This window comes from Hermetia illucens, chromosome 3 (assembly GCF_905115235.1).
Source record: "Hermetia illucens chromosome 3, iHerIll2.2.curated.20191125, whole genome shotgun sequence".
NCBI classification, from domain to species: domain Eukaryota; kingdom Metazoa; phylum Arthropoda; class Insecta; order Diptera; family Stratiomyidae; genus Hermetia; species Hermetia illucens.
The window spans coordinates 54,762,605-54,777,795 of NC_051851.1; the positions used below are offsets into that span (position 1 = coordinate 54,762,605).

Here is a 15,191-nt window from a genome sequence, read left to right on the forward strand (position 1 = left end):
TGAAATCCGCCCTCTCTGAGCCTCCGACGAATCGTTGATGTATCAATTTCTGTCCCAATGGAATCCTTGATCTTTTTTTTTAATGTCCGATGAACTTTTGAACCGATCCGCAGGCAGGATTTCCGCATCAGTCTGTCTTCGGCTGATGTAGTCTTTCTCGTCCTTCCAGAACCCTGTTTCCGGGCAGTGCACCCAGTGGCCTGTAATTTTTTTAAAAAGTCAGCTACAGAAGACTAGCTAAAGCCCACAACGATCGGTATTTGTCGTGTGCTATATTTATTATGAAATAAGGTAATTATTTCTCCTTGGTCGATATCACTCATTTTACGTGTTTTTGTCATTTTTTTAAATTAACGGACTTCAAAAACTTACCACTGCGAGAAACTACAATCTAACGGTACAAATACTTTCCTCACATTTGTATTTATACAACAACAAAAAAACTGCTTGTCAATTCAAATTAAAATAACGAATTTACGCCAGATTAAGTAGGGCGCATTTAACTGATCGGATTTTTTTGCCCAGTACTGTGTACTCTGCTCGCTGGTAGATACTGATATTGCTTTCTTGAAAATATAATTGTTACTAAACTGGTGAAAATCAGAAATAATACAACGTGTATGCTTTTATGCATCTAAAAATCATAAATCTTAAATTGAAATCACAATTAATTGCAAAACGCCTTAGCAGCTCCCATACATATTATGAGAAGACATTCTGAAAGTGTCAGACGTGCTATCTTTTGTATCGCGCACTGTAGTCATCCACGGCATCGCATACCACAGCTTTTGCCAGGGTCGGCACAACACAAAATCCAAAGACAACATTTCGTTTGGCTTCCATCTGTTCCATTCCACTCAGTCCATTCAAAATGTCATCGTCGTCGCGTAGTGTTTAGATTTTGCTCCTGAGAAATCGGTTAAGAACTTGTGCAGATTCCATCCGATTGCATTTAAAGCGTGCGCAGCATCATTCTGTATCTTCCCAGCATCCACTCCGCCAAGCTTTGCGTGAAATAATTTGTGAATTGGCGGCTTTGCGTGCAAATAAACAAATTCCGTAGAACTGTTGCCGTCGGACTCCTGTCCTCCGTATGTGAGTGTGTGCGCAACAACCGCGGCAACCTTCCCAGCAGCGTGTACACCAGTATCGGCGTTTGACGTTTCTCGTCGTACGAGATCGCAGTGGCTTGCGCCAGTGCTCGGTACGTGGAATTCGTGGTCTTCTCTCGGGTCCGTCTCCGTCGCGGTTAGTCGAATTTTCGAGTTGAGCCGAGTGCGCGTCTTCGTTTGCGTCTCGTCTGTCGCTGGAATTGCTCCTACTGCTGCTGCCTTTTGCGATCCTCCTGGCTTTTCCAAAAACACCAAAGTTTTACACGAACCGCCACAAAGCGCTTTCCCGGCTGCCAACCCGCACGCCACTGTAGTTCGTAGCTCGCCGCTGAGTCCTGTCTCGTCCTTGTCTCGTGAGTGCGTGCGTGAGAGTGTGTGCGGTGTTCGTGCTTGCGAAGCAACCAGGATCTGGCGACGTCACCAGCAAAGTGGAATTCGGTGAATTGTGTGGCCGGTGGACGGCCAGTGAAAAGTGTTTGGCGCTCGCATTGGGCGTGTCGTGGCCTCAGCGCTCCCGTGCAGCAGTCCCAGCCAGACAAGGGCAGTTGTTAGTGCGTGATCCCGGCCCCAGTTCGCCTCCGTGAGCAGTTCCTCCAAGTCATGTCCACTTACAGCTGCTACGGACAAAACATAAAAGGATTTCCCGCGTTGTAGTCGTGTTCGTGTCGTGTACGTACGGTGTCCGAACAGTTGAGTAAACATCGCGCGCGGTTGTGTGTGTGCAAGGTATCGTCGCGTTCGTGAGTGAGGGGCAGGGAGCGTTCACGTCGGGGCTGCGCCGCCTTGTGCCACTTGTCAGTGAAGTGTGAAGTAGTAGAAAAATCGTAGCGTAAAACGGCGACCCAGTGCTAATCCGAGTCCTTGTCGCAGAATATCCCCCGTGCGGGCAAATTGACATTTCCCTCGCGCGCGTTTGCTTTGTCCTGGCAGCTTGTGTTTCGCGCGCGAGTGTTTAATGGTCGTAGGCGCAGGCTGCCGTGCTAGCACTGAAACTCGAACGATTCGCTTTGATGCAGCAGTCAAGTCACTCGAAAGCTACGAACCCACGAAAACGGCAGCAGAATTAGAAGTGAAAGAGTTGTCCGACCTCCGCCCCCGTTTCCGACGCCTTCAACATCGTCTCGGTCGCCACAATGTTCAAGTGCATTCCGATCTTCAAGGGCTGCAATCGACAGGTGGAGTTTGTTGACAAACGCCACTGCTCGTTGCCCAGCGTCCCTGAGGAGATATTGCGGTACTCGAGAAGTTTGGAAGAGCTGTTGCTCGATGCCAATCATATCAAGGATTTGCCAAAGGTAAGTTGTCTAGAAGGAGCTCTATCTTAGCCTCGAACATGCAACTTGAGTAGTATCTGGAAAAGTTTTCGGTGGAAATCTCAAGAGTTGCTGCTGCATCTACGGGCACGGTCAAGGTTGTCTGCAGCGGTGTTGTGCTGTCTTGTTTCCGTGGACAAGCGGGCCATGAAGGGAGATCCTCTTTCAACTGAATTCCAATTACATTCACCTGACCCCAACAAGCAAATCCAAAGGAGCATTGAAAGAGAATAATTGTATCTAAATTGGTATAAATTATGAGAGGATTATCTATTTTCTTTTAAACAATATTTAAATCGATGGTGAAGCAGTTGACTTGCCTTACTGTTTCTCTCCCTTAAAGTGCTCTCTAGTTTTCCACTTGTGAGAGTTTCTGTGACTTGTTTCTTTAAAACTGATTCCCTTTTGCAAGCCTGAGGAGTCCTTTTGTTCCCGTGGGCGAAAACCATGACAGGCATTTATTTCGAAGAAGAATGCTTGCTAGTCCTTTCTATCCAATTGCAAATTCTCTTCTTCCTATCAAAAGGAAACTGCTTGATTTTCACAACACTGTCGGATCTTCTCATAGTCAAGGACAAGAGATTGCTTTTGGTAAGGACTAACTCTTGGATTACTTTCAGGAAGTACAATGTTATATGTGCATCTTCTGGTAGCTAAGAGCTTGTTTCTTATTGTAGCTCGATTTCCGAGATTCTTTAATAAAAAGGATTCTATCAACCTTTGTTAAGCTTCATAATTGGCAAGCCTACTCGATAGACGTGGTATCTTTTATTGCGCCATGGTCGAGGTGTTAAACGTTAATTTTTCAGTTGTAGGAACACAGGTTTAAATCCCGTCTCTAACCATGGATGTTTGCGATTCGCTTTGCTCTGTTTTTAATACTTACCACTTGATCAGGGAGATATCACACAGTGCAGCAATTATAGAGGTATCACGTTGCTGAGTACCATCTATAAGGTATTCTCCGCTATCTGGCTAGGCCGGATAGCCCCATACGCCCAGAACATCATTGGCCCATACCAAAGAGGCTTCACTCCAGGCAAATCAGCAACCGATCAGATTTTCTCTCTGCGGCAAGCGATGGAAAAACTGTTGGAATATGGACAACAGTTGCACCATCTATTCATCGACTTTAAAGCCGCCTATGATAGCATAGCCGGGGTAAAACTGTACACGACCATGAGAGAATTCGGTATCCCGACGAAACTAATAAGACTGACTAGGCTGACCTTGACCAATGTGCGAGGCCAGATAAAAGCAATAGGATCACTCTCAAGACCATTCGACATCAACAACGGTCTCGAGAAAGTGATCCGTGATGCTGAGGTAAATGCAAGAGATACGATCCTCTTTAAGTCAACCCAACTACTGGCCTGTGCTAACGATATCGACATCATGGGAAGAACGACCCGAGATGTACTAACTGCCTTCGTCCAGATCGAGCAGGCGGCGATTAGCGCAAGATCTTGGGCTGCACATCAATGAAGGCAACGTCAGCACCGAAGACGAACCAACCAACAACATCAAACCGCATTGGTCAAACAGGAGGAATAAGGATAGGAGAATACAACTTTGAGACCGTTGACAATTTCTCCTATCTAGGGTCGAAAATCACAACCGTTAACAGCTACGATGATGAAATCCGCGCACGGTTGTTGTCAGCCAACAGAGCCTATTTCAGCTTACAAAAACCGTTCCGCTCGAAACGTCTCACCATAGGGTCAAAGCTCTTACTGTACAAGACTATGATTTTGCCAGTCCTCATGTAGTCCTCGGAAACTTGGGTTCTTAGCAAGAAAAGTTGCGCGCCGCGTTCGAGAGAAGAATCCTCCGAAGAATTTTTGGTCCCCTACATGAGGATGGACGATTCCGTAGCCTACACAATGACGAAATCTATGAGCGATACCATGACCGTCCGGCTGTGGATAAAATCCGGCTCAATAGGTTATGGTGGGCGGGTCACTTAATCCGTATGGATGAGGATGATCCCCCCCGGAAAGTCTATAAGGGCAATATCTATGGTAGAAAAAGAAGACGAGGCAGACCCTGCCTAAGATGGAGCGATGGCGTGGGTCAGGACGCCAGACAGCTTTTACGGATATCGAATTGGTGGACCTCGGCGCAAAACCGGGATGTCTGGAGTTCCTTATTAAGGCAGGCTTAGACCGGATATCGGTTGTTGCGCCGTTGATGATGATGATGATTTGATTAGGAGACCGAAGCATAGTCTCATGATCAATTGAACAGAAACAGTAACACTACGTTCTATGATACAAAGTCAGCGCAGTTTTAGGCTTGACATAAGAATTCTTCGACAACCTTGAATGTTTTTAATGATTATCAGGGAAGAAACCATGCTTGAGTTCGGACGTTGTTTCCTTTTGATCGCGACTCGTGTTTGTCAACCTGCCATCATAGAGAGTTGCGCAGTTTCGAAATGGGCCATGTCAGGTCTTTTAGTGTAGATTTTCCTCGAACTTTAAGCAAGTTTCTGCACCCTGGCGCTGTTGCTAAAAGCCACTCTGCTCTAAGGCAGTAGTTTGCTATTTTGTCTCTTTTTTTTGTTTCATGTTCTACTACGTGAACTAGCCTCGATATGAGCAAGTGCCGGTAGTGTGGTTGGAGTCAACAACGAACCCCCGGATAGCGGCTTTACGGATCAAGAGCGCTCGCGCCAGCTAGTTCAGACACACTTCAAGCTACAAGCTCCGGTTCCTCAAGGGACCCAATAAAATCTTAAATAAAAGAAAAAATAGCTAGTTCGACCATCTTTTTCGGCCATGCTTCAGTCGATTCTGTTCGAATCTCAGCTAGTCACTGTAGCGATGCGTTACCTTCCCCTTCTAAACAGGTGGTTCTGTCTTCTTCACACCAAACCTGTGTTCTCCCCCAGGCCAAATGTATAGTTAATATGGCAACTGCGCCGATTGATCGCCTCCAGGGATCGGTTATTCACTCGATCATGAGGAATCTACCATTGTCCTTCACCTTGCTTACTCTCCATAATCGCGTATGGAGATCCTCATTCTAAGCGATTGGGAGACCCATGAGATCTTCTGTCTCCAGTACTGCGGCTTTAGAAAGAAATACTGTCACTATGTGTGCTCCTGGTATATCCTCCTTAGCGCACGTAGACGGTTTTGCTCCTCTCAAGCCTGGCAATTGAAAAACTATCGTCCTACGTCACTCGCAGTGTCCTTTGTCGCATAGTCCACCGTCATGTGGTCTGGTTGGAAGCGGATCCCAGTGAACAGCAGCATCGCAATTCATCCCTTGCACATCTGACTGTCCTGAGCCTTGTTAAAGGCCTCGTCTGATATCAGGCCTTCCTTCAGATAACGCTGGTACCATTTAGCACCTGCGGCCTGTCTCCTTCCTGACCGTCTGATATACTGATCTCAGATGCGATCTTGCTTGCCCCTACTTTTGGAGCAGCGGATTTTGTTGGTTTTAGTCCTCGCTGTATGCCAATGTTGAGCTTGCATACTTTTGGGGTGTAATCACCTGGTTTTCAGCGTTTTTGAGATGTGCTACCAACTGGTTAGTCAGTTTCTATGCAATACAGGGTCCCGCTTTTTTGGTTGTAGTTCGTTTTGTTTTTATTCGTGTACTCATTTGATTTCCACGAGTATGGGGGTTACAGACTCCGTCGTGCCATAGTCCCCCGCAGCAGGGTAATGTCAAACTTACTCACTGAGGTGACCAGGTATCAGTGACGTTCGAATACAGTCAGTTACTCCCGACTGTAAAGTATCCAATGGGTACGGTTCGAATAATACTCTGGACTGGGGGAAGTATTTTTCGACTCCCCAGTCTAGATCCGTAGCGTTAATAGTAGGGTCGCCTGGTATAGGGTGTGGCTATCACTACTCCCTAACGGTGCTGGCAGACGAGAGGCTTGGCTCCTGGAAAACCACATATCTTCCTCGAAGAGAGACAGCTCACTCTCAGAGGGAGGCAGGATGGCCCCTGGGTGCTATATTCCGCGTCCGTCTATCTTTCAGTGTACTGCTTGGTCCCTTTGGAAATCATAGAAACGCATGAAACTGCATCCCCTTTCAATAGCCCCAACTAGGATCGACACTGTATGATCTGCCCTTTTTTTATATAGCGTCTTATTCTGTGTTAGTCGGGTGGAAAAACAAAAAAAAATGGTAAGATCGTTTCCCTACCGTCAGAGGGACCCGATCGAGGACTGGTCAACATCGGCAAGGTTGAGTGTAACGCTTATGAATTTGCCAAAGTTATTTTCAATACAACTCAGGGCGTCCACAATTTAATGACGTTGCCAGAGGTTTCAACAAAATCCCTAAGACCTTTCATCCCCCAAACCGTGCATTATCAGAGGCACCCCTCTCTCTATTTTGGAACATGACATCGTTAGCAAGGCATCCTCCCCAATCAAAATTGTCTATACCACTTGCATGTGTAAGCGGAATCCCAGAAACCCTGAAGAATTCATACTCGTGTCATCCATGAAAGTTGCCGTCTATGGTGCTGATATCCCATGATATCTTAAATGTGGACTTCTGTGTGCCAGGCTAGACCACATTGAGAAATTCTATAGATCGAGTCGCTTTAGATGTCTAAAATGTAGATCTGAAAACAAATATTTACCATTCTGTTTATATTCAGATCCAGATGCACTCAAACCTTCTGCGTATTATGCCAAAGTCCTTTTCAATATGCAACCGATCGCCCATGCGTTTAAATGACAGGAACACCAAAAATTTCAGCCTTTCACAAGACAACAGTTGTTTGAACCGCGAAAAAGTTTTCTATTTTTTTTTCATAAATCTTAATTATGAAGTCTCTTGACAAAAATTTTCCCGAGCTGATACCATATGTCACATATGATCAAGGAAGTCCAAACTAAATGGATAGATACAGTAACCGACGAGAGGAAAAAGCTGTGGGAGGCTACCCATCAAGATCTTGTCTACAATTCCAACGCCAAGGACTTCTCGGTCAAAGTTCGGTCGAATACAAATCGACTCAGCTGTGAATGACTACCTGAGTCAAATCAGGGTAATAATCTCGGGCGATCGCAATGCTGACCACATTGCCTCCTATAGGGTATTGTAAATCTGTAGTGTACCGTTACGGTCTTGAATGAAGTGCTCTAACACACTTCAAGGCCCTAATCCAATTGGATTGTTGTGCCAACGATTATTATTATTACTATTAAAGAAAGTAAATAGAGGAGTCGCTTTCTGGCAAAATCAACCCTCTAATTTCTATTGTTGTCGAAAAATGGCTCGTCCCTTTGTCCATCTTCAGATGAACTATACGCAGTACTAAAAAAAAAAAAAACAAAGGCCGTTCGGCTCCGGGGGTGGATCGAATCACATGCCATTATCTGGCCTTGCTCAATTTTTTAAACTGCTTCTGGTTACACTTTAAGCGGCCGAGTGATTGAGTCTATATCAAGATCATCGCTTCTGGAAAAAAATGGTAAAGACCTCAATAATTTTGATAGTTTCAGACCAATTTCCCTGCTCTGTGTCTTCGCCAAAATTGTAAACTCCATAGTTAAGGACAGATTGGCGGCGTTCGTTGAGAATGAACACTTGGTATCGCCCAACTCCTATGCTTATTAAAGAGACTAACCACGACATCAAGCGTTAGCAAGCCATTTTCTTTAATGTGAAGCACGCATACGAAAAAGTAGACCTGATCATCCTGGAAAGCGTCTTTGCGTCGATCCAAGTACCCACTGACTCGTCTGAATAATCAGATTTCTGTCCTGCAGAAAATGTGTCCTTGAAGAAGAAGCCACCAAATATTCAATGGTATTCCTCAAGGTTGCGCCGTCTACTCAGTCCTGTTTAACATATGCGTCCACCTTCTTCACTCTCAAGTATCCAAGGATTATATTTTTCAATACGCTGATAATTTCTTGGCGATACTGGCAGGGATAATGGAAATGGAGCGTTAATCGCTATTCAGACCACAGGCCCTTGAATTTTAAAATTAAAGACACTCTCCTTCAAAAAATCACTCATCAAAGCTCTACATCTTAAATCGCAGCTATATCTACCCTGCTCGTCCCTAAGTATATCGAATCCAAGCTGAACTCCTTGGCCGCTACTCAGCTTAAAACCTGTTTAGGCCTCACAAGTACAGCCCCTCTCTATTTGGCCTTTGCCCAGATGTAGCTAATATTCTCTCGAAAATCTATAGAAGCTTTCGAAACCTCTTTGATATGCTGAGGGTCAATACGTCTCCGAACACCTTCGCAAGGTTGCAAACAGTAACCTCACACAATCTCGACCCTTAGAGCTTCAGACGAGAGCATGCGAACTCTACAACTCTCAGCTTAGTCGAGAAGGTTTCAGTTTTGTTGCAACTGATGCTGCTCACCGTGACAATCAGACCTCATGTGACTGGATATCTCCGGATCTTAACTTTGGTAGAGGCTTTATTCTCAATAAAGTCTCCACTATCTTAGCCTCATAGGCCAGTAAAGAAAAGCCAATAAGCTGGCCTAATCACCGATGCGCTTTACGCTTGCGATTTGATGGCCTCAAAGTCCCTGTGCATTTTTTGGTGTAAAGAATCCTTTAACTCTTATGGAGAACAAGCTTTGAGGATATGAGACTACTGTGGAGTTCTGCACTCTGCGGTAACACCTTAAATGAAAGGACCCATCGGGTAGTTAATAATTTAAATGCTGAAAAACCAATGCTAAATGCATCATACGCTTCTACGGACTTGTTAATCGTTGTAAAAAAATTGATGATGGAGAAGTGGAACATTCACTTCCAGGAAATCTCGCGGGCAACAGCCAGATTTTTTGCCAGCTTATTTCTTAACCTATCAGATTGGTGAACTTTCCGATCCCCCCTAAGGATCTGAGGAGAAAAGGTTAAATTGTGTCACCTCTGGCCATGTACTTATTCCTCTAAATTGTCTAGTTAGGTGAATATTACGTCGCGGGCATGATCTTGTACAATTACTTGCAACTACTGGAAAAAAATTTTTTTTTTTCATTTGGTCTAGTCCAGTTTAATCTTTGGAACTTCTTGACATGAAAGCAAAATTGGTGTTTGTTTGACAAAGGTCACTAAATAAATGGTGAATTTTCCGAAAAATAAGCAGCAGTGAGCACTTCCTAACCATCTTCATTCGATGAGACTTCCCAAGAAATTGGGAACAGGGATGCTCCACGAGCTGAACAATGAAAAGGAAGTAAAGACGCTTCTAGATTGCCTTTCAAAATTTTGGCCATCAGCCAGTAACACGTGGATACAAGCAATGTTTCTTGCACCGAATCGTGATTCACCAAAAAAGAAAGATTTGTGCTTGGTGGTACCAGAAGAGTATATTGCATCGGGAGATAATTGAAAGGAGTGTGGTCAGCAAGGAGCTATCAATTGCTTCACCAGGTAAATGAAGCAGTTCAGTCGGAAAGACCAGAGCAACAAGATCAGACCATACTGCTTCACAACAGCCCTAGGCCTCATATTGTAAAAGTGGTCAAGGGCGCAGTCTAAGAGCTCGAATAGAATCAAATGATTTAAATTAATCAACTCTGGAATCTAGGATGGCTTACAGTTCAATTTCCTTCATGCCATCACCAAAATCAGCACTAGCTAATGCTTCTCTCAAAAGCTAGGGATATGATTGCTATAAGAACAAGGAGCAAACTTCAAATGTCGCTAAACAGACCAGACTGTTTCTGTCAGAACCAAAAACACATTCTGACTGGTCATAACTCACTAGCTGGACATATGTTCAGAATAGGAGTATTATAAGGGTATACGTGCATCTCCTGTAACTAGGAAATGGAGATCACGGGACACTTATTTTTTGAGTGTCCCCGCCTACAGGCATCAAACATCAGACATCATAACATTGCATTAAGGATTTTCCAGAGGGTCTAATGGACTATTACGGTTTCAGTACTCAGGACCTGAGCCTCTCCCTCACACATAGCGGGGACATAGTTCCTTCAAAAATCGATTGGGAGTAGTTCGCGCGTCTTTCAGACCAAGCAGCAAATTGAGTTTCACCGATCACAAACAAGCGCAGTGGCAATGACAGATTTAACCCTTAAAGAATTCCATTTTGGACTTCCGCCTCTTCAAGCATTTTGCATTACTGTTGCCGAAATCTTTCCCAATAGCAATGATTAGTACATAAGGCTGGGAATTGCGCTGTTTCTCCACTATAATTTGCAAGGGTTTGACGTGCCATTAACACAGGAGGGAAACAGGTTTTTGATTTTTTTATGACTATAAACTTTTTTTGTCGTGGCCAAGCACCTCAAGTGGTTAAACGGTATCCCATGCCGTAATTTTGGAAATACCATCCAAACAAACGATTTCACATAGACGTTTGAAACGATTAACAAAAGTATAGTAGAGAAATCACATTTTTCTATGCCTTTTTGCCAATGTGGACTGATTCGCTTTCGCTTCCATATAGGATCCTGGCTCTAATGATTGTGCAGTCCGTGTACTACGGCTAGATTTTCTCCTTATTATCATGACGTCAAATCATTAAACATCGCATACAACATAGCAAATGTTAACATAAACATAGCAACTAATGAAATATCTTTTTTTTAATTTGGACGAGTTGAATCCATGTGCTATTCACGTTCATATCATCCATTCTGCTTAGGTCTCGGAGCTGTTGCGGATTGGCATTATGCCAGATTTGACAATAATGTTTGTTTACGAACTCATTAAGCGAAAAATGCACTTCATCGCTAAAGGTGATTATTACACATAAATTCGGATATGTCCCCAATTGCTCGGGAATTTAGACAGCCATTGTTCTACGAGAATTTTGATCTTGTAAAGTTCGCTCTTGAAACGATTCGATGAAGGTTGAGCATTTTTCACATATTTAGAAAGCGATGGTATGGAAAACAAATTCCTAATTTGATATGTCATTTCCGACTGCAGTCTAACAAAGGTTTCAGTTTAGGTGGGAGTATCTATGTCGACTTGAAATTTTGCCTCTGAAGGGACATTTTGAAAATTTGATTAAAGAAAAGCTGGTTGGTTCGCGTTTCGAATCCTACAATGTTAGTGGCTCAATATCTGGAATTGAGTTCTTTGCTAGTGTTAAGCTTGTGTTGGTCTTAAGAGGAGACACATATCTGATATTCTCTTGAAAAGGAGGAAAGGTATCCCAGAGACTCCTAAATATGTTATCCTGGAGGTATATAAAGCCGTAAAGTGTTCACTCGCTCAGCAAACATCATTGTGGGTCCAGTCTGCTGCATGGAAGCGCAAAGGGACTTGCTCCATGATATCATCGGTTTTATATTTTACAGGTCATGGCTCCAAACCAGTCACTAATGTACTTCCTTGAGCGCAATCACTTTTTTAAGTGTCAGTGTAGTTGGAATATCTGGATGTATGTCTGATGCAGGAGATCATTTCCGGCGTTTTCATCTGACCCAGCTATTGGATTTGTGGATGGCATCTGTGGACTATGAACAACACCAAATGCATTTAAATGAAATATGTCTTAGAATGAGGGAAATGGACTTTGATAAGTGGACGATAAGTTCCGTTGGTTTGAATTGACTTTGGCGTCCGATTATGCAATATCTGAATCACTCGATACCTTCATAGATAGAAACAGTAGTTTGCTAAGTGTTGACGTAGACCATCGGCATAGTTGATTCTATTGCCTGACATAGTCAGCAATGGAATCATCGCCCCTTTTCTAATTCGTAATCTATCCACTACCATTTCCGTCTTTTAGACTATCCCCAATGGTGGAATGTCTATGGGTCATAGAAGGTGCTAGATTCTTTCAGCGTACTGTAAAACTTCCTGTGAAAGACCATGTATACGAATGCCTGTCGGTGTGAAGTTTTGATCAGTTAAGTTGCTATATCAAAACTTCGATTTGGTTCTACACGAAGACAATGATTCTATTCAGCGAAAAAGGCTATGGTAATCATTCAAACCAGTTTTTATTCAAAAATTTCAAGAAAATTACCAGAGTAAATGTCGTTTGGTCATCAGCAACGAATGAAGTTGGATTGCATATTTAATGGTACGTCAAATGTGACATATATTAGTTTAGGATTACCAGAAAATTAAAAAGTTCACTTGCTGATCCGGTCAACCTATTTTTTGAACAAACTACCTCTGAGGTTTCATTATTCAAATTATCCGTGAAGATTTCACATAAAAGCGATGGGAGTGAGTTCCTTAGTTTACTAGTTGCTGCTTTGTTTTTAAATTTGAAACATGACTGACTCTTTTCACTGCACACTGCAGTTTTCTTGTTAGTATTAATTCACTGTTGAAATAAGGCAACAGCACTTTTCCATCGAAAGTGACCATTGCTTCTTTCTTTTTTCTTTGACTCTACGGTCCGATGTCAACCTTGGCCTCGCGAAGTCTTCGTTTCTACTCTCAAATCCGCGTTCTCCAATGCCGGAAATGAAGTAGATACAACTGATGTTCACCACTAAGTCCCCCCCATCTGTTTTAGCGTTTTCCAGGTAACCTTTTATTTTCCACCTTGCCTTTAACTAGGTGCCTGAAGATTCTTTTGTGGCTCATATGCTCTACATCGCCCGCCCAAAAAGCTGGCGAACCTTGATATGAATGGTGGCGTCGTAGATAGTTCGAATAGGAGTTTTATATATTGTGAACTTGGTTTTCCTGTGTACATTTTAATTTTTTAGAATTGGTAGTACAAGTTAAATGTTTTTTGACAAGTATGATCCGTTGTCGTCCTTTGTGAGAGTTACGCTTAAGTATAAAAAATTGTCGAATTGTTTGAAGCTGCAATCGTTTATTGTCACGTTTTATCTGATTGGTGTCTTTAGCCTTTTCTTCGGTTATTTTTGAAACAACTTCCTTCTGTACTTTATCAAACTATATCAGGGTCGTCTCCCTCGATCGTGCGAGGATATTTATATGGGATCATTTGTACCATTTAGATATACTGACATCTTTCGCATTATTACTTCAGAGAAGTAGAGAGAAACATCTTAAAAGTTGGTTTTGTATCTTTACTGGAGTACTAGATGACCCATTGCTATTTTGATGAGGCTAATCAGTTTTGCTGGAACTTCAAATCCAGGCAATATTTTCCACAGTACCGGTCGATCGATACTGTGGTATGCCTTTTTGAACTCAACGAAAATTTGGTGGACATAAATGTTATATTCCCAACAATGCTCTAGTATCTGCTTCGCTGACCACTACCTCGTAATAATATATATTGCTCAGTCTGTCGATGACTTCTTTGCTGTGCTTTTCTGATAATTTCCCCATTTTTAAGGTTTTGTGTAAACACAAAACCTTATTAAAATCGGTTTACTGTCTGTCTGTCCGTCACACGCACTTTTCTCGGAGACGGTTATAGCATTTGACACCAAATTTGGTAGAAAAGTGGGAACTGTGAACGCTCATGCATACAGTGAGTTACATCCTTTTACGACGAATTTAAGGGGGGGTTCCCATACATGTAAAAGGGGGGTGTACATTTTTTTTCATCAAATATAGTCGTGTGGGGTATCAAATTAAAGATCTCGATTAGTACTTAGCCGAAGCCGGTCTTAGTTTTGACTTTTACTGAAAAGGTGGGGGAGTATGGGTGGTTGAAAGTGGTCATTTTTTTAGTGAACCCATTCTTAAAAACTACCCAACCGAAAAATCTGGAAAAAATCCGGAGGCTGCCAGTATATGGTGCCTAGGCTACGAAGTACCCTCCATACAGATACCTGTTCAAATAAAGTTAATAATAGTACATTACTACAATTTTTAATAATTGGCAGGAAAACCCCCCTTAAGTTCACCCTAGAATCAGCAATATAGGCTACAGTATAGAGCATGATCTTGCCAAATTTGGTGAAAATCGCACTATTACTAACAAAGTTATACTAGGTCAAAACTGTCGCTCCTCTGCAAATTCAAGACTGAATGTCAATATCACTGGAAAGTGGCTATTTTCACGTAATATATGCATATTTTACGTCCTACATGCTAATGGGACAAAGGCACACAATCTCTTTATAAAAGAAATACACAAAACCTTTCATACCTGAAGCGTCTAGCTTCCGGTTTCCCGACTTGTTAGACTTTAATCTTTCTAGTTTCTCTAAGTGTCACTTCCCAATTGTATATGGGGGAATTTTTGGAATCGATTTAATTTTAGGCAAAGATTTAGCTTCTTCCTGACTTGTTTGTCATATTCCAAATGATCACTGCGTTTCCTTTCTTTGCTTCTGAGTAATATATTCGCTCATGTGAGTTATTGATTTTTTGGTTTCCTGTTTAATTTGTAGTAGCTGCTGGATATATGAGCTAATGCACCCCTTTTCTTCTCGCTGTTCGCATTGATTCCCGCTTCTATATAGTCTTGATGATTTATTCGTTGGAGACGGTTTATATTTTTATGGCACAGCTCAAGCCTTGAGTAGTAACAGTGGTGGATCATCAAATCTGTTTACGACGTAACTTGGTATTAGTGCCACCTTAGACATTTTGGTTATACTGATTTTCTTTTTCTGATCTGAGGGCGCCCCTTCTGTCCTTTTCGAACATACGAGGTCTGAGCAGGACTTTTCAAATTGCGCGCATTCACGTTAACGATGACAGCTAGTTCGGCGCTCATTCTTTTACCGCGAACCTTCGTGAGCAATCTCCATTTTGTTTTGTTACTTTAACCTTCTTCACACGATTGTTCAGTTTTTTAGTGAAGTCTGTTTTTCGTGTTTGGCGTTTTTTGTCATGGACGTGAGAGAAGCAACGTGTTTGCGTGAAATTTTGCGTTAAATTGG

General features: G+C 42.7%; 1 protein-coding gene across 12 annotated transcripts in view; it reads left to right on the forward strand.

Annotated features, from left to right (window-relative positions):
* Positions 1-857: 857 nt before the first annotated feature.
* Positions 858-15,191, forward strand: part of LOC119651794 (protein lap4) — a 460,994-nt gene continuing 446,660 nt past the window's right edge. For 8 of the 12 annotated variants that reach the window (XR_005249491.1, XM_038055576.1, XM_038055561.1 and 5 more), the window contains exon 1: positions 859-2,407. Coding sequence is in view for 11 of the 12 variants with exons in the window: in XM_038055576.1 (XP_037911504.1) it covers positions 2,246-2,407 (162 nt within the window). In the remaining variant the exon portion in view is untranslated. Of the gene's footprint in view, positions 2,408-15,191 lie in introns of all 12 variants that reach the window. The other 4 variants (XM_038055565.1, XM_038055563.1, XM_038055575.1 and 1 more) reach the window with 2 other exon arrangements.